Source organism: Mytilinidion resinicola, assembly GCF_010093595.1.
Source record: "Mytilinidion resinicola strain CBS 304.34 unplaced genomic scaffold BDZ99scaffold_11, whole genome shotgun sequence".
Taxonomy (NCBI): Eukaryota; Fungi; Ascomycota; class Dothideomycetes; order Mytilinidiales; family Mytilinidiaceae; genus Mytilinidion; species Mytilinidion resinicola.
Window position 1 is genome coordinate 1,101,146 of NW_022985447.1, and position 23,182 is coordinate 1,124,327.

Below are 23,182 nucleotides of genomic sequence, written 5' to 3' on the forward strand. Positions count from 1 at the left end.
AAATATATAAATTAAGTATAAGAGTACCTGAATATTCTATTGCATCGACAACCAAGAGCGTGGCTGGTTAAGAATACCCTATTCTCGTCCACTGAAGAAAGTTGACCTGTTGAAAAAAAACCAGCTTACACCAAGCCCGTGCCCAAATGTCCTCAGACGCTCCGCAGAGGAATTTAGGGTGTGCAGGGGGGTAGGTGGCAGGGAGGTGAGGGCGGTGTAGGGGGTAAAGTTGTGCACGCCTCAAATTCCTCAAGGGGCGGCTGAGGTTCCTGAGATAACGGATATGTATGACCCCTTATACAGTAGTCACGTGTCACTGACCTCTCTCATGACTTCGCCACACAACGAACGCAGCCACCTTCCTTCTATAAGTTTTCGAGCTATGCTTTGCTAGCTGGCAACACGTGTTCGGACGTCCTTTGAAACATCGACCTGCGTCAACGCCCCAGGCTGAGCTTGCAGGTGAGCATCACGCAGGAGAATGGCGAAGAAGCCCGAATGCGAACGAGTGGACGTCATTGAACCGTGCGGCGAAGAAGTGGACCAAATGCTATTTTGAAACGGAATTTCTAGAAGCGAACAGTGTTCGGTGACGATGGCGGACGAGTGGTGGTGTTGTTTAAGCGCCCGGTGAGGCTTGGCACCCGTCCAAAGCGGACTGGCGGCATTCTCGAAGCGCCCGCGCCCATCGTTCAGGGCTACCAACGCCAGTCGACGGACGTTATCGCTGCGACAGCATCATCAATTGTACCCCAGCGCTAAGTTGCATGGCAACGTCGTAGGGCTGTGGACTATGCGGACGCCTCGGCGGCTGGCAACGCACGGCTGTGACACGGCGCGTGCAAAAGACATTCGATACAATATATGAGCCTACCAATGTCGTTCCGCAAGCCTTAATATGTTCTCTAAAAGCAGTCCATGAGACGAGTGTTGTCTGACGAATTTCCTTGTCTTCTCCCTTTCATTTCCTTCCGTCTCCTCACCGCTGTTGACCGGCGTTTTCTTTTTTCCCTTTTCCTAATGGTGCTCTCATAGATTCTCATCGGTCAGTCACTCTGCACCAAGCACGAAGGATCTTGCAACCGCTTCCGAAAGAATGTCCTCTCACTGTGAATCAGATACTGTACAACTATGCTTTTCAGCTATTTCAAAAGGATATGCATTATCGGACCTTCATTAATACTGGCACTTCCTCAACCTTCAACCACATCACTACCAAAAGCATTACCTTCCTCTTTACAAAGCACAGTACCAGAATGTGCACGACAATGTCTGGATTCCGCTCTCTACACCTCGTTCCCGGTATCTTGCACTTCTCCAGTAGACCTCGGGTGTCTATGTTCCCGATATAGTACGAATGGATCAAGCCTTGGGGAAGTTGCCCTTGGTTGCTTGTATGCCTCTTGCTCCTCTGTGCCGGACGACCAAGCCTCCAAAGCTTTCAATATCTGCGTCGGACAGAATGATGCTGTCCTTCCAACCCAAAGTGCGCTGACAATCACTGCACTCAAGACGACTCTCTCCACAGTCACGACGATTGCAACACTCTCCAGTACATCTACGACCCACGCAACCCCATCTCCAAGTACATTACAAACTTCTGCCAAGTCTTCGATACGGTCCACAGCCTCTTCGGCGGCGGCCACATCGATCGTAGCAGCAGCAACTTCGATCATAGCAGCAGCATCTGTCACGCTGCAAGCTTCCGCAGCTTCGTCCAGCGAAACCTCAACGTCGTCGAACCAGGGACACGGGCCTTTGCAGACGGCACAAATTATTGGCATAGCTGTGGCCGGCGCTGCAGTCATCAGCATAGCTGTCGGGGCTATGGTCTTGAGCATCTGCCTAAGGCGTCGGCATGAACGAAGAGTTCTACAAAAGTTGGACAAAGCTCGTCTTCTTGCTGAGAAGGGTTCCCATGGTCCCTCTCCACCCAGTCAATTTCCTCAGTTTCCTCTAGGCCGAAACACTCCACCACCAGCTCGCCTAAGGGACCCCAGAGGAGCAGGAGGGGTCGGGGTAGGGGTCGGCCTCGGAGTTGGCGTTGGAGTTGGACTCGCAGCAGCTCAGCCAGCTCCGCCCGTTCAAAGAGTGGGACTACCGTATCCATACGCAAGTTCTTCCAACACCCCGGAGAGGCCAAGAATGGTGCGCGGGGAAGTCCCTAAGCTCCAAACTAGCATGATCGGTCTGTCTCGAGACGTCGGTGAAAATACTAATGGGGCAACTGTGGATGTGCCATTGGAGGAGATAGGTCTTGCGATCAGCCCCGAGAACGACCGCCATGTCTCTCCGGAAAGCTTCGTTAGCACACGGACTATGTCGAGACTCCTTCCAGACAAACCGGTGCCGGTTTTGACAGTCCCACGAAAAGAGCAGCGCCATAGAAGTAGTATGCTACGCCCTGATTCCGCCCTTACGACTGTAACTCTTTTCGAAGAAGATACGCCAGTAGACCGAACGGAAAGGCCCAAGCTTGAGCCAATCCTACCGATTCCTCCACTCAAGGTCCGGGGTTCGACGATTCCACAAGAAATACGGTCAGGAGGGGCTCGTGCATACGCCCAGAGTTATGTACAAGAGATAGAAACTCCCCAGACTCCTACCAGACCTCAGTATTTCAAACAAGCTCCATTTGGCCAGCCCGAAGTACCACGATATGCCCAAAACTATGGCCAAGATGGGGGTCCTGCTCAAGCTCCACCTCTTTCCCTTAATATACCCGTTCGCCATTCCAGATTCCAGCCAGCTCAGACTGTTTCGCCAATCCAAGAAGTCGTCTCGCCTCATCGGCCTCGGCCAAGTCACGAGCCAATGGAAAGGCCGGCGTCGAATTCAAGCCTGGATGGCTATATCCCCGACTACTACATCTCTCCAGACAAACTTCTCCCACGGTCGGAAAAGCTAATAGCCAGCCCTGAGTTCCAGCGCAAACCCAGCAAGTCGCCAAAGCTGGTTCAAATCAAGTCAAAAGCTTCGTCCATGACTGTATCCAGATCTACCTCAGTAACCTCTCGGAGCAAGCGAGAATCGATGAGCTCAAACACTACTTTCGAATCTGCCGATCTTGATGACCCGACGCCTGAAGACGAATCTGATGACATGGACAAGCAACTCTCTCCTGTGGCCGAATCGCCGATTTCGAATCTGAGATACCCCAAGGTTCCACGAGCATCCAACCAAGCCGTGCCGCGAAGCCCGAAGAGTCCATTGAGCCCACAAAGACAGAACAGGAACCAAGCAATGCAAGCGCGGACGCAGTCTCCAACACCCTCTCTCCTCGTCAAGCGACGCGGAGAAAAGCACGCGCAGGAGCTCGAACACCGCCTCTGGACGCCTGAACCCTTCGGCCAGAGTCCGCGGCGCAAAATGAACTCCCGCCAAGGCCACGTCCGGAGCGGCAGCGACGACTCCATGGCCCGCACGGCGCAGTGGGCAGAGTCTAGACATAAGCGACAGTCGAAGAGCGTAACAGACTTCGAGACGCAGTACGCGTACAGGTTCAGATCAGCTGAGCCGGAGATGGAGGCGCTGAAGAGTCCGCTGTGGGTGCCGAAGTTGACGCCCACGCGGCAAGGGGACGAGCTGTTCATTTCAGTCGTTTGAGCGCGTTTTACTTCTTTTGTATATGTACACTATGGATAGCGATACATGATGGCGTTTTTGGCGGGTAGGGCCGCTTGTACTGTATATCACTACTGATACCCATTCGTTTTTCTTTTCAGGGTTGGAGCATGGGATTGGACGAGACTGGGATGAGATAAAAAAAACATTCGCTGGATGAGATTTCATAAATATATTGTATGTACTACTAGAACAAGATAAGGGAAACGAAAAGCTCAGAGAGGTATTTGAAGATTATACATATCCTCCAATATTTGAGGTCCGCGATCGATATGACTTGACGTCCATCTCGACTACCCCTTCCTCTAGACTTGTATCAATGTGGAAATAAAGCGTAGAAACATACTCAAACATCCTTACTTATTGGAGAGATTTGTCTCAAGGGTGCTCTACATGGTATGCAATTCTGCACCAGCTGGATTCGCTGGATAACATTTCATAAAGATATTCGTGTACTATGTAAGGACGATGAAAACTATGGAAAGCTTCGAGACGCATGTTAACATTTAACACGTTCACCGATATCTTGCTGCCTGCGATCGATTTTGCCTCGAAACCCGACGACGTGGCAATTGATAGTCAAAAGAAAGCACTATCGTGACCAACAAGATCAGAGCCAGAGACGCAGATCAGGCCAACAGTCTGGGCGCACCCGGGGCTGCAGAATAGAGTAATCCGTTGGTCAGCGCGGGCAGCGTTACAAAGGCATGGGCACTGCGGCCGCGGAAGACAATCGTGGTGCCTTCAAAGAATAATATCCACGATCTAGATGGAGAGGTTAGAGAGACAGGTGACAGAGCAGTTTAGCCGGGAGAAGTGGCTCCTCTAGTCATCCTTTTCTAGTGATTGGCTTCTCTCAGTCAGCGATAGTTGATAGCTTATTCATGCTACCGGTTCTGCCATCGCAGCGGGCAAGAGATTCCGCGCGGGTCGGCTACTTGGTGAAGCCCTGAGGGAGGCTCTCGCGATGTCGGCCAGCCACCGGCCTGCGCGACGACGCGGTTAATGGAAGATAATTGCGGTGGAAAACTCTGCGGAGGATGTTCCTGGTGAATATGTATACCCACAAATCGGAGAGAAACCCGGCGGGGCATGAGGTGAAAGCAGAGCGAGGAGGCCCCGAACACGGCATGTTTTGGGCTGGTGGAGGGGCAACGGCGCTAGGGCGGGACTGCGTCACAGCCGGGGGTTCCAACGTGGGTGGAATGACCCCAATCTTTCTTTCCCATAAAGCTGCATTTCTCTTCTCCCCTCCTTCACAACACTTCTCTCCCTCACAACACCGCCATCATGCCTTACACCGACACCGATCGCCTTGGAATTAATACGATTCGGACGCTCGCCGTAGATGCAACTTTTGCTGCTAACAGCGGTCCGTAGTCCTCCATTCTTTACGACATCTGCCCCACCATGCCCAACAAGCCTTTCCGCTCGCAAACTATACCCCAACATACCCTCAAAAGCTTCAATTGCTAACTCTGGCTGTTCAGGACACCCGGGCGCCCCCATGGGCTTGGCCCCGGCGGCTCACGTCCTCTTCAACAAGTTCATGACTTTCAATCCGAAGAACCCCGACTGGGTAGGCCGCCTTAGCATACTTGTAGTCAAACTTGTAGAAATTAATTTCATTATCAGGTCAATCGCGATCGTTTTGTCCTCTCGTAGGTTCCCCTTCTCCATATAAACCCCGCAGTCCCAGGAAGCTGTCGAGTATCGAGGAGGTCGGGATCATGTCCAGTGCGGGCTTGTGCCCAGCATAGAATTCAGATCTCCTCGGATATGTGTCGAGGCTGAAACTGCTTTTCTGCTTTGTTTGGGCGGCTTTTGCGTCAATTTCGTGGATTTGGCATCTCTTTCGGCAATTCCGCCTTCTCCGCTGTTTTGCTTGATTGCAGCGAAGAAACCCCGCAGTCACTATCTAGTATGCTAACTCGGGCTGTGTAGGAACGGCCACGGATGCATGCTCCAATACGCTCTGCTACACCTCTTCGGCTATGCCGTCACCATTGACGACCTTAAGCATTTCCGCGTAAGTAGTGCCGTCCTCAATTGCAATAATTGACACTCACATCATATCAGCAAGTGGATAGCATCACCCCGGGTCACCCAGAAGCCCATGACACTCCCGGTATCGAGGTCACCACTGGTCCCCTTGGCCAGGGTTTCTCGAACGCCGTCGGTCTTGCCGTTGCTCAGGCTCACACTGCGGCCACATTCAACAAGTCCGGCTTTGAGCTAATCAACAACTACACCTACACCATTTTCGGCGATGGCTGCGCTATGGAGGGCATTGCCAGTGAGGCTGCTAGCACTGCTGGTCACTTGCAGCTTGGAAATCTGATTGCCATCTACGATGACAACCATATTTCCATTGGTAAGCACGCGCTTTCTACAACCCAAACATCATGCTAATCGTGACTTCAGATGGTGACACCAAGTGCGCGTTCACCGAGGACGTTCTGAAGCGATTCGAGGCATACGGATGGCACACACAGTGGGTGAAGGATGGTGACCACGACCTAGAAGGCATAGAGGCAGCCATTGCTGCAGCCAAGAAGGTCACGGATAAGCCTTCCGTCATCAAGCTCACGACCACCATCGGTTTCGGCTCCAATCTCCAGGGAACCGGCGGTGTCCACGGAAACCCCCTCAAGGCGGACGACATCAAGCAGGTCAAGGCGAAATTCGGCTTCGACCCGGAGAAGACTTTTGTCGTGCCCCAGGAGGTCTACGACCAGTACCACGCCCATGCTGCCGAGGGCGCTGCTGCTGAACAAGAGTGGAACAAGCTGTTTGAGAAGTACGGCCAGGAGCACAAGGAACTTCATGCCGATCTTCTTCGACGACTGAAGAAGGATCTGCCAGAGGGATGGCAAAACCACCTCCCCGTCTACAAGCCCACGGACGCTGCCATCGCCTCCCGCAAGCTCTCCGAGAGCGTCCTCGAGGCCATTTACGAAGTCATTCCCGAACTCATGTCCGGCTCCGCAGATCTCACAGGCTCCAACAACACTCGGTGGAAGAAGGCCATCGACTTCCAGCCCCCCAGCTTGGGCATTGGTAACTGGGCCGGTCGTTACATGCGCTACGGTGTGCGTGAACACGCCATGGCCGCTATCATGAACGGAATGTCCGCCTATGGCACCATTATCCCCGCCGGCGGAACCTTCCTGAACTTCGTTTCCTACGCCGCCGGTGCCGTCCGCCTCTCCTCGCTATCTCACCAGCGCGTCATCTACGTCGCTACCCACGACTCTATCGGTCTTGGCGAGGACGGCCCCACCCATCAGCCCATCGAGACCCTCGCCCATTTCCGCGCCCTGCCCAACATGATGGTCTGGCGCCCGGCCGATGGCAACGAGACCTCCGCCGCCTACTATATGGCCCTGACATCCAAGGGCACGCCATCCATCCTCGCCCTCACCCGCCAGAACCTGCCGCAGCTTGAGGGCTCCTCCCTCGCCAAGGCCATCAAGGGCGGCTACGTCGTGCTTGAGGACAAGGAGGCCGACGTCACACTCGTGTCGACGGGCTCTGAGGTCTCACTGTGCCTCGAGGCCGTCAAGACCCTCAAGGACCAGGGCCTCAAGGCTCGCGTAGTTTCGCTACCTTGCGTCGAGGTGTTTGATGCTCAGGACAAGGAGTACAAGCTCTCTGTCATCCCAGATGGTGTCCCGACTTTGAGCGTCGAGGTGATGTCGACGCTAGGCTGGGAGAAGTACAGTCACGAGCAGTTCGGCCTTAACCGGTTCGGTGCGTCGGGACCGTATAAGGAGGTTTACGCTGTAAGTTGATACCCCTCTCCCGCTAATGTCAGCCAAATTTGCTAATAGATGCTGTTTAGAAATTCGAATTCACCCCCGAAGGCATCGCCAAGCGCGCCAAGCTTACCGTCGACTACTACAAGGACGTCAAGCCGCTCCGCTCGCCGGTCAACCGCGCCTTCCAGCAGCTCATCTAGACGTCTAACTTCGTCTTCTGCACTTAATGGGAGTCAGCTACGAACTTGAACGTATGATTGCGGGATCGGTTCCTTCATTAGCACCTTGTTGAAGTCGAGTGCTTGGTTACTTGACTGAAGAGTTGCGAATTCTTGTGTGAAGGGGAGGTTTCTCAAAATTAGAGTGAGAGCGGGGGTATATAGATTGAATGACATGCGTTGATCGTGTACGCTCTAGTCTATGTGAGCGAGCGAAGAGTGAAAGAGTGTATGATTCCACGGTGCGGACATGGCGAGCACGAGGGGTAGTGACCTCTTGTCCCTTTTATCACTGGTTCCAAACCGTTTTTTAGACGCCGAAATGGGCCCCTCCGCGCGGTTGGTTCTGATTCCATTAACCACGGGAAGCGTGGAAGTCGCCGAAGCCACACCCCCCCCCCCAAACACAAAAATCCGAGTGAGCAGTCAACAAATCCTCACGCGATTTGACCGAGTAGACGGGAAGTTAGTAGGCGCGGTGTAGGTGTGGTTCCATTTCATCCCCACTCATCTTCACCTCCCCCCACCCTTCTTATATTTTTTTGTCAAGAAAACCCTCGCTAAAGCCTTCAAACCCTTGAAAGTGCTCCCTTCATTATAATTTCTCAGTGAATCAACCTTTCATTGCCAAGGGGTGCACGCGGAGGGGTACGCGGCGTACCTGCCTGTAACATGGCTACTTCTGTCCCCCCTTTCTTATGCGGCTCAACCCAGCGCACTGGGGATAGAACCTAGTAAGTTGGTCATAAGTTCTTGGAGGTTGAGCCGTGGAGAGGGTCTGGGGTGGTAATGGGAGTAATGGGAGTAATGGGAGTTTGGTAATAGACGCGGAGGGTAGGAGAGGTGTGGTTGCTCGTTAACCCCAATCTGGACGTTTTAGATCAGGCCTGTGGCTTTTGAGCTGGTGAGGAGCAGTCGAGGCCACGCGGCGAGGTCGTGAGCTAAGTGGCTATAAGTTCGTACGGGTTCAACCGCGTAGACGAGAGTTTCGTAGACGCGGAGGCTACGCGATGTAGTCACTTCGGGTGGCTTTTGTGAAACGGTAGCAGGAGACTAGAATGTTTCATAAGGGCTGTCGATGCTGTCTTGATACTTCTGGTATATGTTTTCTTTATCCCGTAATCCTCTCACATGCTCATGATCGACTCGGTCACCCTCGCCTCCGAGATGATGATCTCCACGTCTGCGATTCCAGCTACACCCTCACGCCCCAAACGCACAACCGCCCGACCTCTCCGACCCCATCTCCCTTGTTTTCCTTCCCCTCCCTACTGCATTCCTTCAGTCCCTCCACCTCCTCACCCCTCTTCCTCTTCCTCCCCCTCACCTTCCCCGTTCCCTTTCCCCCGCCCTCCTCCTCTTCAACCTCCTCACCTCCCTCCTCATACAAACTCCACCCAAAACACAAACTCACCCTCAAAAACAGCAATCTCTGCTCCAGATACCGCAGCACCTCCGCACTCGAACTAACGAGCTGAAACGCCGACCGGCCGAGCAACTGCTCCCACGCCGCGTCCGAGAAGAGCACTTTGCCCTGGGCGAGGGCGCCGGTTTCGTCGGCTAGGGTGCCGAGCTGGCTTACATTAGTACTTTCATAAGGGGAGAGGGGGGGCCCCCGGGGTAACGCACGATGCGCGGGTTGATGCGGAGTGGCTGGTATTTCTCGCATTGTTTGCACTTCGCGGTTACGGCGTTGGCGTAGAGGGGGACGCCGCAGCTGCGGAGGTGTTAGCGAGGGAGTAGGCTGAAAGGGAGCGTGGGATGGGAGTGGGGCTGGAAGAGGATCGTGGGGATGGGGGGAGGAGAAATTACCATTCCGTGCACATGAGCATGTTGCGTTTGAAGTTGGTGACGATGTGGAGGTCCATGATTATGATGCTGAGGAAGCCCATGAATTTCTCTGCGTGTGGGTGGGGTTAGTGTGTCGTTGGTGTAGCTAGGGGAGGGATGTTGGATGGGAAGGAGTGGGAGGTACCTTTTGGTGCCGCGCGAGCGCTGGGGTGTTGTTAGTGAGAAGTTGGGAGATAGGCATTGGGGTGTGGAGGAAGTAGTACAATTCATCGATGTCTGCGAGCCTGTATAGGATGCGTACTTGAGAGCTCTCCGCTGCTTCGGTGTCGAAGACTATGACCGAGTCAGCTCAAGTCCACCAGTAGTGAAGGGTGCGGTAGTCACCTCCGTCGGGGAATGGCGGATTCACATGATCCCTCTTAGTCAATCGCTGCGCAAATGATCGCAGCCAAATAGCATCCGTGATCAACGGATCCACGTCAACATGCGTGTTCGCAGTCACGGAGATCCACGCCCTCCGATCGATTCTCCACCCAGGGTTCGTGATGAGCAGCACAGTATGAGATGGCCGCCACGGTACCGCAGACGCGGTGGTAGAGCCCCAGAGTGTCAAGGTAGCCTCGGCCGTATCGTCGAAGAGGCCGATGTTGATGCGTTCAGTAGTACCCCTTTTGTTCTCAACTATACCCATCACGATTAGCTTCTTCGGGGTATCGTTCACCAAGATTGCAGTGCCCACCCTTCGTCCTAGCCCCAATGCTCTTGACACACACTAGAATCTTCCCATCCGCGACATCATACCCTCCATCAATGAAATTCTGCAGCGTCATCAGCCCCGGCAACGGCTGGCCCTTCTTATACCCAATCGGCTTTTTGCACTGCACGCCCTCATCGCTGTTCTCATGACTCTTGAAATGGCAATTCCGATCTCGCTCAGGAAAGATACTCGTGAAGAGCGGCGCGCTCGATGGAGCCAGCGTGCCGTTCTCGCCATAAGAGAGGTGCGGCGTCCACACAGAGATCAGCTGGCCGAGGTGGAGCTTGTAGTCCATGTTGGCGTACCAGAGTCTGACCTATAGATTTCGATTAGTGATGCCTAGATCAGTGCGGTTGGGCGTACCGTCAGTGCGCCTGTGTTGTCCGCCACGATCAGCTTTATGCAGCCTTTCGCCGCTTTGGGTGCTTTGCTCGGTGTGGCCTGGTCGTAGAGGTTGACGACGCGGCCGATGAAGGTGACGCATCGAGGGCCAGCGTCGAGTTCACCGATTTCTTGCTCTTCGTATTCTTGTGTCGGTGTCCATGAGCTGTCAATGGTGGGATGGAGGACCGCGTCGACTTCCTCGGTGGAAAAGCCATCCCCGGCTGGCGTTGCTGAAGGCGATGAGCTCGGCGGTTGATGCTCTTTTGAGCTAGGCGACGACTTCACTTGGAAGAATGACTGGATGGATGGGAATTGAGGCGCCATCCTCATTGATGATGCAGAAAGGAGGAGGGAATAGAAGTTATGAGTTCATTTGAAGTCCATTTAGAGTTGACCGAGGCAACGAGGTTAATCGGACTACGCTCCACAAATGACCTCACTGCTACTTCAAGGAATGAGATCGACAGACCTACTTTGCGTTTCAATGACTTGATGACGGCGAGTATATATATACCTTAGGAGATGAGATTGATCGCGACGAAGAGGTTGAGATCAGGCGGTATCACGTGGCATTATGGAGGATGGATGAAGAATCAAAGTGTATTGCATCTTCTGAATGAGTGTTGGAGTTGGCCAGACTAAGAGAGAGGAGGCAGTCTGAGTGTGCAGCAAAATGTTGAAGTCAAGCCGGCATTGTCTCAGCCTCCCATCCACCCACGCTGATGTTGAAATCAGATCACCTCACGTACCAAGCAGTCGATCATCGCCATCTACAAGCCCTTGTGCTCGAGAGTCATGTCGTTCTCGGGCTCGAGACCGACACAAGCGCGGAAGATGTTGGTAAGGGCCGCGCGCTGCTTAGCAAGAGCGTTGATGACAGGAGTGCCAGGGGGAGTAAGAGGTGCCTGTTGCAGATTAATACACAGAAACACATTCGGAGAGTGGATACTTACTTTCAACATATAGCTGAGAATGCTGAGGACGCTGTGGAAGTTGCCGTACTTACCATCCTCACCCTGAGCCTTCCACTGGATGCGAGTCATCATCTCGGCAATGACGACCAGATCAATGATCAGAGGAGACGCCAGAAGAGAGTCCTCGCAGACGTTGAAGATGCTGATGGTCTGGTGGCCACCCATGAAAATCTCTGCATAGTACTCGTCCAAAGCGCGCTTGTTGTCTCCCACAGCAGGCATGTACTTAATGACGACGGTGTGGTCAGGGTGCTCTCCCTCCTTGTACAGGACAGAGTTGGCTGCGACCATGTCATCCACAACATTGGACTTGGAGATTTCCTTGGAGCGGAATTGCCTCTGAGAGCTCAAGTTCTTGCCGTCATTGTTGCCAAGATGGTTGTAGCTGGCAATGGAGGTGAGCTTGATACCGGCGCTGATCAAGAAATCCACAAGCGCGGACTTCATCTTGGTCTGGCCAGACTTGAAGTCATCGCCTCCGATGTAAGCATTGTGCTTTTCAGCGAGAGCAATGGCACCAGGCACAAACGTGTTCTGGGGAGAACCGTTGATGAAGGGAGCTCCCTCAAGGATGGACGCAACCGCGAAGACAGTTGATGGGGAGACTTCTTCATGGCCAGTTTCTATGGCCTTGAGAAGGTTCTCAGCAGTGTCGTTGACGCCTTCGATGAGATCGGCAAAACGTTCAGTGTTGGCAGTCCACTGAACGATGACCTTGTCGAGGTTGTTTGCGGCCTTGAAGTCACTGGTACAGGATTAGCATCACCGTTGATACATTGCTAACATGCAACATACCGAATGTCTTTGCGGATGTGCTCAACATGCTCGTTGCAAGCCTTGCTGCCGGGGATCAAGTTGTCGGCACGGTCCTCCTGGTTGGCAGCAATGAAGTCAGGGTAGTAGATGCTGGGAAGGGGCTTGATGGCGGCCATTTCCTTGTGAACGAGTTGCTTCAAAGTTGGCTCCAAGACAGCAGCACGATCCATAGCCTCGGCCAGGTTCAGGCCACTGATATCCCATCCACCAATGACAATATCATTCGGGTGGACCATAGGCAGGAGATCGTGGAAGGGGATGTTGATTTCCTGTCCAGTCTTCTCGTCGGTTCCGAGCTTGATGGTCGATCCCATGACGACAGAGCCATAGTAGTTCGCAGTTTGCTTGCCCTCACGAGTAGCCCAAGTGAGGCCACGGCGGTTGGCGAGGATGCCTGCGGTCACGGTGGTTCCATTGTTACCACCTAGACCGACAAGCAAGACACCTACCTTTGGGACCTTGCGATCCACCTTGAAGTCATATTTAGTCTCCTTGGGAGTGGCAACATATTTGCCATCGCTCCCCTTGGTGACTGCGGTGGTGCGGTACGTGTATTTGCTCCTGATCTCAGTGTCCGTGTACTCGACATTGGGGGAGTTCACAACGAAGAGGTCCTTAGGCACAGAAGGTCCCACACCACCCCCATTCGCAAAGCCAGTGCTATCTTCCGCATGGGGAGCCATGTTGAATAGCAGTATTGTTGATTGCTTGGAAGATAGAATTTATCTGCCGTGTTTTAAGTCCGATGCACCTCCAGAAGGAGAAGAGCGTCGGCCTGCGAATGGGTGGTGGACCCTGAACGAATGTTAGCATTTTTCACGCGTACGACGCCATTCATGATCGATTCCACCTCATGCAAGGCAATCTTTCCTTTGGCATGGTGGGGGAATACGCACGAGTTGAGGAGATTGGAGAACGTCTTGGCGACTGGGCAATGGCCCGAGGGTTTAGATTTGGGTAAAGGGTTGGAAGGGAGTTCTGCGTGCTTGCTGGGAGTCAGAAATCGGAAGTTGTGGGTGAGCGTGTGTGAAAGGAAGCGGGGCGTCTTTATAGAAAGAGCACGTCTTTCTCGCCGAGAGCTTATCGATAGCAAACGCGTCGTGCCGGCCTAAGCCGGAGAGTTCATCCCACCGCTTCTTCCAATTGCGACTCCAAGCCTGAGGCTAGATAATTGCGAGCACGCCGATGGGCCCCGACGAGCCAATGGCGGCACCAGGCGGCCAGCAGTAGCGTTTCGCGGTGTCAACGTGTACTGTACCCTGACAGGACTCCATATCCACCGTCTCCAGCTGTCACGGAACCACAGAAGAGGGCGTTCCGAGCAGTCACAGGGCCAATCTGCGGCGAGTGCTCATAGTTAGATGTGATAGTACTGATAAGCGTGCAGAGAGCTAGAGACGACTATGCAGAGGACGCCTATTGCTGGGGAAGCGGAGATGCTTTCACGATGCTCGCTGGCAGTGCCCCGCGGTGGAGTACACTACTCCTCCACTACTCCAGACCCTTGAGGCAGCCGATCTCGCATCATGCCGTCCTAGACACGCTTAGGGCGGCTGAAGACATGCAGGGTGCCGAGTCCGTCAACGGTGTCGGTAAGAAACGCTGTCCGTCAACACGCTGTCAACATGTCGCCAACCTTGCTCATGCACACAATCGACATGAAGTGCTACTCCGAGCAGCATGTGCTACCGTAAGCGGGGCTCTGCACGCGCTCTCAGGGCCACGACATATGCGAGACAGCGCAAGCTTCAGGGCTCTGCGGTGGTGTGGGACGATCGCACCAGAGGCACGGCAGAGGCACGAGATGGTTTTACGTACAGAGGCTCCCACGGCGAGGGCTATCAAGGAGGTGGAATGGTGAAGGGGCGCCAGACGGCAGGCCGGCGGGCGTGGTGCAGAAGTATCGGGGGGCGTCGATTCGAAGACGGACCGGACCGCGAAGAAAGAGGCAATTCGGCATGCTCGCCGTCGGGAGACACAGTCCTACTTGTGGTGTCTCGCACGCCTCAAACGCCCCGAAACAGTCGACTTCGTGGTGGCGCTGGCCGCAACACAGCGTCAAACCGTGGCGGCACATGCAACAATGTAGAAGGCATCCCTGGGGCCCTTGGGCGAACTCAAGACTTGGGCGGCGTGTTCAGCAAGCGGCCAGAGTTTCGAAGCGACTTCCACATTGTTTTCCGTCATGGCCGCCCGGGGGCTCGATTGCACGGCAGACCTCAATCTACACAGTAGTAGGGTCGTCGTCAGGGGCTCGTTAGTGTGATTGGCTCGCGATATCTCTCATCTCCCACTGCTCGCCGGCGCGCTTTGGTGACGGCTCCATCCGCGAACCACGTCTCCCAGCAGCACTCACCAAACCCAGCGTGACCTCGTACCCAGCCCTACGCGGCCACAAAACGTGTTCCCAGCGGCTGCGACGCCCAGCGAGGCAGACCGGTGGGTTGTTTCATCTCACGTTGCGCCTGTCGCCGTCGGGTGCTGCGAATATGGTCGCGGCACGAGGCCTTGGCCAACCTGGGCTGCGCGCCTCCAGACGCCCTGTGCACGGCTCTCTGAGAGGGCAGCAAATCACCGGCCGGCGAATCGACTGGCCTCGGACGCCTCCTTCAGGGACACGGGCACGGAAGCACGGTTGACCTGCATTTCCCTCACCCTTGCCCCATGCTGCCGCACCTCTCCCTCAAGTCGCTCGTTACTGCTCTTGTATACTCTTGCTTTCTCAATTCATCGCTGGGACCGGGCTACTTACGAAGGTTAATATCTCTAGCAGTTACTGTCACACTGCTATTTGCGCCGCATCCGAATCCTGTGCCAGCTCCCATAGTGTTTCCCGGCAGGTATCGACCTCAGTTCGCGCATCCATCGCCAGGGCGATCAACAAGATCCCAATCTCAGCAATACCTCCGAGCCTGGCCCTGTTCTCCTCTCCATCCAGCAGGTCACTTTCTCTTGGGCCGCCCACCACTAGTTGCTGTAACTCTACCGTTCTCTGCCGCTGCATCTCCTTTGCTGTTATCGATTCCGTCGCATCCTTCATGCAATCGCCAGCCTCGACAACCATTACGGACGGCCGATCGAACAATCCTCCAGCTTTCCTACTTTCATTCACGACCCCAAGTGCTGGACCACTCCTTATCGGCAGCAACCATGGCCACCGAGCCGCGGCCTGCGAGCATGCTGCCTGCAATCAAGTGCTCAGATTGTGGTGTGGAAATTGAAATTATGAGCATGGCCGACCATGTTTGCTCCAAGGTTCCTTCACGTAGGTTTACATCCATTGTCTTCTTTCACGCGACACTAACTGTCCAAAAGAAAAACCGCAATCGCCAAAGAGCAGGATGGATCGAGCAGCCACCTTCAGTACAAGCCTAGCTGCGAAGACGTCGGGACTTCTCCGACCCGGTCGCATGCCACCACCACCAAAGATCGACTCTTCTGTTGCTAGTAAGCTACCAATAGCAAAGGATATAACATCAATACTAAACTCGAGGCAGATAAACCTTTCGCGCCGCGCGATCAATTGACACCTCTGAGCAGCTATAGTGACCCGAGGAGTGCCTCTCCCATTTCTCCCGGCTACAAACCAAAGATGATGAGGAGCGCCACCAGCCCGATGCCTCGACCATTCAGTCCACCGTCTCCCGACCTATTATCGGGCAATATGGACTGCCCCTTTCCCCCGTTCCCAACTTCTCGCAGCGGTACACCTACGCCTAAGGAGGCAAAACCGAAATCTAGAGATGGATTACAACCAATACCCGACCATCGGTATGCCGAAGCAGATCCTTTGTACGCGCCTTTGAGTCCACGAACGACCGGTGGCGCCAGTGTGCTCAAGAGAATGAACACAATTGCGCCAGGCCCATTCGATGCTCGGTCTGGTAAAGGACCAGAAAAGACGCCACCAATCGACAAATCAGGGCTGGGCCATAGAAGAAATGCGACTCATGGTAGTATAGGCAGCAACTACACTGGAAATGTGCAAAGAGCTTCCTCTGTGGGATCTACCAGATCTCGTAGTTCAACGCTGTCTTCGAATGGAGTCGTTGGCCTTCCATCGCGCCCAAAACAATCAGGACCACCTGCGAGGCCATCACGACCGGAAGGGATTGATGCCTTCTTAGAGCAATTGCAAGAGCAGGCTAACGAGCTTCCGAAACGAGGCTTATCTGCGGACAGCCGGGCGCGCACATTTCCTTTGCGGAAAGATAGCGAAGCTAATGTGGATGTTCCGCCATTACCATCATTACCACCACTTCAAAGGCGACCGACCATGGGATCTGAGGCATCAGATAGCTCTTCCATTGTATCAAGAGGTCTGCCGAGCGATCCAAAATCATCCAACGGATTCCCACCGAGGAGTGCAAGCCGCAGCGGTTCTTTCAGCGGTTCGAGGGCTGGTCTGAGACGCGACGACCCTCCACCGGTTCCGGCGCTACCGGTGTTGCCGAATATCCAGACACAAGTTCCGGCGAAACCACTTCATACACCTTCTGATTCAGGTTCATCTGATGATTCCGTTGCCAACTCCGATATTCGAAGTGCAACGAGTTCAAGATCCAGTCCACCGGCATCAGAGGCTTGGGGCTTGTCACGAAGGCCTTCCAAGGCCAGTGCCTACGAGCCACCAGCGCAAGAGGATAACCGGATACAAAGGATTGCCAGTCCTAGTGTAGACTCGCGAACACAGTCTCCACGGCCTCTTACCCCCGAGACACGGAGCGACAGCCGAAATGGCCCTACCGGCTATAACAGAGGCATGGCGCCTGAGCCGTTGATGAAACCAAGGCCGTTTCCGGTCGCAGACGGGCCGGAGTCTCCAATGGATCCTGCTATACAATTGGGCCTATTTAACCAGAGGCGCCCCTCGAAGCCCTCTATACTTCCAACTCCTCAACCACCACCGCCTCCCTCGTTCAACTTTTCGATGAGCCCTCCTAAGGGCGCTCCTCCAATGGTTGCACCACAAGCATCAACACCGCCCGTCAGCCGACGAGGTACGATGGCGAGTAAGGGTAAATGTAGAGGCTGCTCTGAACCTATTGTTGGCAAGTCTGTCAAAGCTGCGGACGGGCGTCTTACTGGTCGCTACCATAAGCAATGTACGTCTCAATATAACTCTCCTTCTCTCTCCAATGCTGATATCCGAAATAGGCTTTGTGTGCAAGACCTGCCGCGCCCCGTTCCAGACAGCAGATTTCTACGTCATCAACAACTTTCCCTATTGCGAGCAGCACTACCACCAACTCAACGGATCTCTCTGCAAGGGCTGCAATCGTGGCATCGAAGGTCAATATCTTGAAACCGACCAACGACAAAAGTTCCACTCGAATTGCTTCACCTGCAACCACTGCCGAGTCAGATTAAGAGACGACTACTTCGAAGTCGGAGGGAAGGTCTTTTGTGAAAGACACGCCTTCCACGTCGCTCAGCAGAACAACATGCTTGGCGCGCGGAGGAATCCGGAGCGCCGGACCACAAGGCTTATGATGATGATGTGAGGTATTATTGTTCGATGTGGCATTGCGCATTACTGGAGTTTCGATTCTCACCGTCTATATTTAACCACATTTTGGCCCCTTTTTCGCGCTCTTGCATGGCGGCTTCAGCACTTTCGCTTTCCATTTTTGATATCATCAAAGCAACGCGCATACGTTGCACCGGCGTCCATCGTTTCGACCACTTTTCTTTGCCTTTACCACTACCATTCTGCCCATTTTTCAGCAAGCCCTTGATTCGCATATCGAGCATGTCTGTGGCATAGCATCTGCCGTTCTCCGAGTATTTTCTGGTTGGCTTGATTTACTTTTGGATTGCACATATACCCCTTCTTTTGGCACTTCTTTCAACGCCTTTGTTGGCTTTTTTTGAACCCGCTTTATATCCCCACTTTTTATATCCTCCCCGTCTGTGACAGACGGCTTTTTGGCATTTTTTGGCGAAGTAAAACTCCTAGCAGAGAGATATATTCTGTATTTAATGTTTAGTGTATACTGGCTTATACGCTTAATCTACGCGATCAGCGCATTATTGAGTAATCTGGTTTTTTTTTGCAAATGTGTTCGTGTTGACTATGAATCGTGAGGAGGTGCAGTGCGGTTGGCTGTCTCGGCGCCTGACTGGTCAAGACACCTCTAATTTAAGACCGCTGGCATTAGAGGCGGTCTTGGCTCTCTGAGAGATATCCTCAACCTCTCCGACACTTACGATCGCAGCTGTGATATGCAGGTTCCGTGGCAGCGCAAGGAAAAATGTGGGGAGCAATTCGCGTATTGGGGTTCTGGACTCTTTCTAAGCCCCCTACGATTTATACGATCATTTGACAATAGCTGCCGAATTAGGAAAGTCTTGTGTTTCTAGATTTAGGGAAATGTTGAGCATAGAAGACAGATTGTAGGTCATTATGTGGGAAGAGGTGGCATTTTCTGTGGCTCTTACAAAGGTACCATTCTTAGATGCTTGGGAACTATTGCTAGTTTAGAAAAGTCTTGGCGTTTTGAAAAGTGTTAAATACAGAGAGGGCACATAATGGGCCATTATGTGACATTATGTGACGTTATGGGCATAAATATCAGAAGTACTATGTTTTTTGAAGTAGCAGAACCTTAGCTGAAACATGGACTCGACTTGATAAGATGGTACTTCAAGGATACATATAGGAGCGAAAGCGTAGTCACCTAGCTTAGATATATATATGATTACAACACGGTGTACGCCTTCGCGTCGAAGCTCTTCCCAAATGGTAGAAATGGAGTGGTCACCAAAATGGGCAACTTTAAGCGACACATTTTTCCCAGCACGACTCCACCAAACCCTCGATAGCAACATCCACCCTCAAACTATGGACCATGCCCTCCGAAGACCGGCCACACGATGAAAAATCACAGCCGCCTACCCGCTCGCCTCCCAAGCCCAGCATCTTCACCGTCCCCGCGCCCATAAAGCGCCTCTTCGACCGCTTCCCGCTCACCACCTATCCAGCGAACGAACTCCCAGCGCGTTCACCACGAAACCGCCACCAGAATGTGCTGTACATATTTGCGACTCCCTCGGGCGCTGTATCAGGAGCCCCATCCTATAACCCGAGTTGTCTGAAGTGGCAGGTCAGTTTGCGCGCGGCGCATCACTTCTTCACGCTGGCCATGGACTGAGTCGCATATAGACATATCTCAAGTTCAGCGACGTCGACTTCCGACTGGTTGCGTCGAATAATCATGCTTCTCCTAGCGGCGCGCTGCCCTTCTTACTCCCTTCGACGCACGATACTGCGAAGCCGGCATCGCCAATTCCGTCGGGAAAGTTGCAGAAATGGGCTTTAGAGAAGAGGAAACGGAGGGTCGAGGAGCCGGAGGATATGCGGTATGAGGCGTATCTGTCACTCCTCGACCACCTAATACGGAAGGCTTGGGTATGTGGATTTGAGGCGCGTCTGGGAATATGACGACTGACGGGTTGCGACTAGCTCTATACGCTCTACCTTACGCCCAACTTTACGTCTATTGCGGAACCCCTCTATGTCCTTCCGATTTCGACGAATTCGATGGTTCGGCTTACCACTGCGTATGAATTGCGTAAAGCGGCGGAGATTGAACTGCTGAAGAATTCTGTGGTCATTGATGCCGAGACGCTGTATACGGATGCTGAAGAGGCGCTTGGGGCTTTGGAGACGGTGCTGGGAGATCAAGATTGGTTCTTTGGCGCTAAAGAACCGGGGCTTTTTGATGCCAGCGTATTCGCATACACGCATCTGCTGCTAGACGCCCATCTCGGAAACGGCTGGGCGGAACCGCGTCTCCGAAACAGTGTGCTGGCTCGGGGAAACTTGGTGGCTCATCGGGACAGGATACTCGCAGGATACTATCCCGGCGCGTAGCCACTGAGAGCTCACGATATGGGCCAACCTCGGGGCTTTGCGGTGTATAACAAGATCTGTATGATAGTAGTGTAGAGCGGGACTGGTGTATGATAAGAGCTAGGTGGTACAGCATTTGGAAATGGGCGTTGGGAACATCTTATTTGATATCACGAAGGGAAGAGATGCGATTTGCCACATTTGAACTACGTCGTGTGGGCGTGGCTGGCCTCCGTTCGCGTCCGGTGCATTTGCCGGAACGCGTGGGCACATGATGTGAGTCATCTAAAAGTTTGCACTACCTGCCGCTTGGGGAGTGGAGAAAAGGCGCGCCTTGGTTGCCATTGGAGTATATATGAAGTGGTAAGGCCTCTAATTATTGAGCCAATCTTTCCAATTCCTGTCTTTCAAATCTTTGAGGTTTCTTCTACTTGCCTGAGGCTCGTTTGCGTCACACTTCATCCCCACTTGTCGTCGCTTCAACCATCCTCGCCATTAACCACTTGGTGTTTGGACGTTCTCTATATCAAAATGTCTTTCCAACCCACCACACTCAATATGACATTCGATACTTCGCTGGCATACACTGGCGATGCCGACCCGGCACTACTCAACCAGTCCTTCGGCTCTTCCACCGAATCCGACCCCTCCCTTTACAGCCGATATCAAACACCATCCCAAGCAACTGCTACGGCAGATGACGATGATAATCCCTCCCAAAAAACCGCAAAAGAAGCCAACGACGAAAACCCAACCCTCCCCTCTTCCTCTATAACCCCCAAGCCCGCCACCTCCTCCACCTTCTCCGACTTCTCCACCACAACCTCCCCAACGCCAGTCACGCACCTCCCCACCCTTGCGACCTACGACGCCTGGGCCCCCGTCTACGACACAGACGGCAACATGCTCCAAGCCATCGACGACCTCGAACTCGCCACTCTCCTACCAACCTTCCTGAACTCCGTCACCGCCTCCTTCACCTCCACCTCCTTACCCACATCCCAGACCCCAGACCCTGAACGCACTCTCCAGATTCTTGATCTCGGCTGCGGCACCGGTCGCAACACCCTCAAACTCGCCACTCACCCCTACCCCCCTCACCTCCACATCTCCATCACCGGCATCGACTTCTCCGCCCCAATGCTCGCCCTCGCGCGCGCCAAGCTCGCCTCTACCCCGCTCTCCCCTGCCATCGCCTCCACCACGCTCCACCACGCCGACGCCTTCGCCGCCCCCGCGCCAGCCGTCCTGGCCACCCTTCCCCAATTCGACGCGATTATCTCTACCTTGGTCCTTGAGCACGTGCCGCTTGCCGCCTTCTGGCAGCGGGTGGTCTGGCTGCTGAAGCCAGGCGGCGTGGCGCTGGTGACGAATATGCACGAGGAGATGGGGCGGGTGAGCCAGGCGGGGTTTGTGGCGGGGGATGGGCGGAAAGTTAGGGGGGAGAGCTGGGCGCATGGGGTCGCGGAGACGGGGGAGGTGGCGCGGGGGTGTGGGCTGGAGGTTTTGGGGGTTTGGGAACGGGCGGTGGAGGAGGGAGATTTGGAAGGGGGGGTTGGGGAGAGGGGGAGGAAGTGGGTGGGCAGGAGGGTGTGGTTTGGGGTTTTGGTTAGGAAGGGGGAGGTCTGAGGGGTTGAGGATAGGTTTGGGGTTCGGGATTTGAAAAGTGAGGAGTCGGGTCTTCGTTACGGCGGTGTTTTCGGATATTTGTTGAGTTGTTCACCATGAGGCTCCTAGGGGCGTTTGTTTTCGGTAGTAATACTTCAGAACGCTTTGAAACTTAGTCAATGAAGCGCAATTGCAGGAAGACCCATAAGAAAGGTTCTCCCCTGTGTCCACTTGCGTGATTTCATCCGATCTTGATGTTTCCTCAAATCTATCACAACCGAACAATAGCTCCAGGTTCGCATGCAAAAGCTGTGATGACGTGTAAGTAAGAGGTTTGATGTGTAGATGAACTCTGACTTACGTCTTGATGCATCCTAGTGAACTAAATAGTAAACGTTGTGGGGAGTGTCTGGGAGTTCAATGGTTCCGAAGCTTCGAGAGTACATTTCTTAATCGTCTCCTATTTTTGACAGCTGGATGCCTACGAGGTTGACTCTGGGGCTTCGAGAGCGATCGATCATTCTTTACGTCCTTGTGAGGGCTCGAGTCTTGTGAAGAGAACGCTTGTTGGTTTCCAGAGTCGTCTGTTCTGAACGTGTTCTCCTGTCGGCGATTAGGGTTTTGCGAGGTTGCCGTTCCCAAGGTTCCTACAGTGGATTGATCGAGACTGCACTGGCTAAGTTGCTACATGTGCCCGGAAGGCCGCCCTTGACCCTCACTGAATGCTGGCAACGCTTCGAAATCTAGAGTTGACGCGATGCTCTGATCGTCGGCTGCTTCAGTAATTGTTCTTGCGGCCGCTTGGCTACGCTTCCTCTTCTTCTCCGTCGTCTCTTTCTCTCTTTCTGCTTTTATCTTTGACAAGGCGCTTGGGACAAGGCCTGTCATATCCTCCGACTGTCATCGGGAGTGGCATTTGAGAATGCCAGTGGACAGGAGTAGGTCTTGAAGCCGAAACGCTTCAGCGTCCTGAAATAGTCATCACCATTTGCAATACGCGCCCACCGCATACTACCAAGTGGCAACAACGTCCATCCCATACTCTGCTTCGTCAAAGACTAGAAAAATGACGCCTCTAGCGCAACCTAATAGCCGGAGCAGGTCGGCCGCCCTCTTACTATCTGCCTTCTACGTCGTTTGCCACAATTTTCGTCACCTTGGACCTATATCATACCATCTAAGAAGTATATGATAAGAGGGTAGTAGTAGGTTGTGGTTGGGGAGGAGGCAATGGATGTTGCTTAGAAAGACTAGAGTGCGAGTTGTAGCAGCTTAACGACGGTCTCATGCCCATTCCTTACCGCCCACGAAAGCGGCGTCCCTCCGTCCTTATCCTTGGAGTCGACATCGACCTTGCCTGTCTCGAGCAGCAGCTTAACAACGGCCTCATGCCC

At 53.6% G+C, this 23,182-nt stretch overlaps 8 protein-coding genes across 8 annotated transcripts in view; 5 read left to right on the forward strand and 3 right to left on the reverse strand.

Annotated features, from left to right (window-relative positions):
- Positions 1 to 1,131: 1,131 nt before the first annotated feature.
- On the forward strand, positions 1,132 to 3,890 carry BDZ99DRAFT_499387 (uncharacterized protein; the record flags this gene model as incomplete). Its single annotated transcript, XM_033723653.1, has 1 exon — positions 1,132 to 3,890. The coding sequence occupies one exon, from the start codon at positions 1,132 to 1,134 to the stop codon at positions 3,604 to 3,606; it is 2,475 nt and encodes an 824-aa protein (XP_033576027.1). The 3' UTR covers positions 3,607 to 3,890.
- A 985-nt stretch (positions 3,891 to 4,875) lies between these two features.
- On the forward strand, positions 4,876 to 7,797 carry BDZ99DRAFT_463890 (transketolase). The gene is made up of 7 exons (XM_033720170.1): positions 4,876 to 4,996; positions 5,115 to 5,203; positions 5,260 to 5,285; positions 5,569 to 5,653; positions 5,704 to 5,998; positions 6,049 to 7,409; positions 7,469 to 7,797. Exons 1-7 carry the CDS (start codon positions 4,915 to 4,917, stop codon positions 7,583 to 7,585), a joined length of 2,055 nt encoding a protein of 684 aa, XP_033576028.1. The 5' UTR covers positions 4,876 to 4,914; the 3' UTR covers positions 7,586 to 7,797.
- Positions 7,798 to 8,650: 853 nt separating this feature from the next.
- BDZ99DRAFT_445035 (uncharacterized protein) lies at positions 8,651 to 10,859 on the reverse strand (the record flags this gene model as incomplete). Its single annotated transcript, XM_033717908.1, has 9 exons — positions 8,651 to 8,834; positions 8,970 to 9,176; positions 9,233 to 9,320; positions 9,416 to 9,503; positions 9,579 to 9,598; positions 9,658 to 9,727; positions 9,779 to 10,075; positions 10,134 to 10,467; positions 10,515 to 10,859. 9 exons carry the CDS (start codon positions 10,857 to 10,859, stop codon positions 8,799 to 8,801), a joined length of 1,485 nt encoding a protein of 494 aa, XP_033576029.1. The 3' UTR covers positions 8,651 to 8,798.
- Positions 10,860 to 11,288: 429 nt separating this feature from the next.
- On the reverse strand, positions 11,289 to 13,348 carry BDZ99DRAFT_463891 (inositol-3-phosphate synthase). Its single transcript, XM_033720171.1, has 4 exons — positions 13,222 to 13,348; positions 12,305 to 13,120; positions 11,489 to 12,254; positions 11,289 to 11,440 (listed from the first exon to the last, which is right to left on the reverse strand). The coding sequence occupies exons 2-4, from the start codon at positions 13,006 to 13,008 to the stop codon at positions 11,306 to 11,308; spliced, it is 1,605 nt and encodes a 534-aa protein (XP_033576030.1). The 5' UTR covers positions 13,009 to 13,120; positions 13,222 to 13,348; the 3' UTR covers positions 11,289 to 11,305.
- Positions 13,349 to 15,502: 2,154 nt separating this feature from the next.
- On the forward strand, positions 15,503 to 17,829 carry BDZ99DRAFT_488839 (uncharacterized protein; the record flags this gene model as incomplete). Its single annotated transcript, XM_033722941.1, has 4 exons — positions 15,503 to 15,590; positions 15,641 to 15,772; positions 15,823 to 17,430; positions 17,483 to 17,829. The coding sequence occupies 4 exons, from the start codon at positions 15,503 to 15,505 to the stop codon at positions 17,827 to 17,829; spliced, it is 2,175 nt and encodes a 724-aa protein (XP_033576031.1).
- Positions 17,830 to 19,176: 1,347 nt separating this feature from the next.
- On the forward strand, positions 19,177 to 20,201 carry BDZ99DRAFT_521534 (uncharacterized protein; the record flags this gene model as incomplete). The annotated part of the gene is made up of 3 exons (XM_033725634.1): positions 19,177 to 19,431; positions 19,491 to 19,736; positions 19,791 to 20,201. 3 exons carry the CDS (start codon positions 19,177 to 19,179, stop codon positions 20,199 to 20,201), a joined length of 912 nt encoding a protein of 303 aa, XP_033576032.1.
- A 192-nt stretch (positions 20,202 to 20,393) lies between these two features.
- BDZ99DRAFT_44956 (S-adenosyl-L-methionine-dependent methyltransferase) lies at positions 20,394 to 21,886 on the forward strand. The gene has a single exon (XM_033718125.1). The coding sequence runs from the start codon at positions 20,712 to 20,714 to the stop codon at positions 21,807 to 21,809; it is 1,098 nt and encodes a 365-aa protein (XP_033576033.1). The 5' UTR covers positions 20,394 to 20,711; the 3' UTR covers positions 21,810 to 21,886.
- A 1,152-nt stretch (positions 21,887 to 23,038) lies between these two features.
- Positions 23,039 to 23,182, reverse strand: part of BDZ99DRAFT_445047 (uncharacterized protein) — a gene marked incomplete at both ends in the record, with an annotated part of 2,870 nt that continues 2,726 nt past the window's right edge. Inside the window, one exon of the mRNA XM_033717909.1 lies at positions 23,039 to 23,173. Coding sequence (XP_033576034.1) covers positions 23,039 to 23,173 — 135 coding nt within the window. The remainder of the gene's footprint in view (positions 23,174 to 23,182) is intronic.

Excerpts from the sequence above, each read along its gene's own strand:
- BDZ99DRAFT_463891 (XM_033720171.1), bottom strand. The coding sequence starts at position 13,008 with ATGGCTCCCCATGCGGAAGATAGCACTGGCTTTGCGAATGGGGGTGGT. Across the intron at positions 12,255-12,304 it reads CACATCCGCAAAGACATTCG|TGACTTCAAGGCCGCAAACA; the intron begins GTATGTTGCATG and ends ATCCTGTACCAG. Across the intron at positions 11,441-11,488 it reads TTCTCAGCTATATGTTGAAA|GCACCTCTTACTCCCCCTGG; the intron begins GTAAGTATCCAC and ends AATCTGCAACAG.
- BDZ99DRAFT_463890 (XM_033720170.1), top strand. The coding sequence starts at position 4,915 with ATGCCTTACACCGACACCGATCGCCTTGGAATTAATACGATTCGGACG. Across the intron at positions 4,997-5,114 it reads AACTTTTGCTGCTAACAGCG|GACACCCGGGCGCCCCCATG; the intron begins GTCCGTAGTCCT and ends CTGGCTGTTCAG. Across the intron at positions 5,999-6,048 it reads TGACAACCATATTTCCATTG|ATGGTGACACCAAGTGCGCG; the intron begins GTAAGCACGCGC and ends TCGTGACTTCAG.
- BDZ99DRAFT_44956 (XM_033718125.1), top strand. The coding sequence starts at position 20,712 with ATGTCTTTCCAACCCACCACACTCAATATGACATTCGATACTTCGCTG.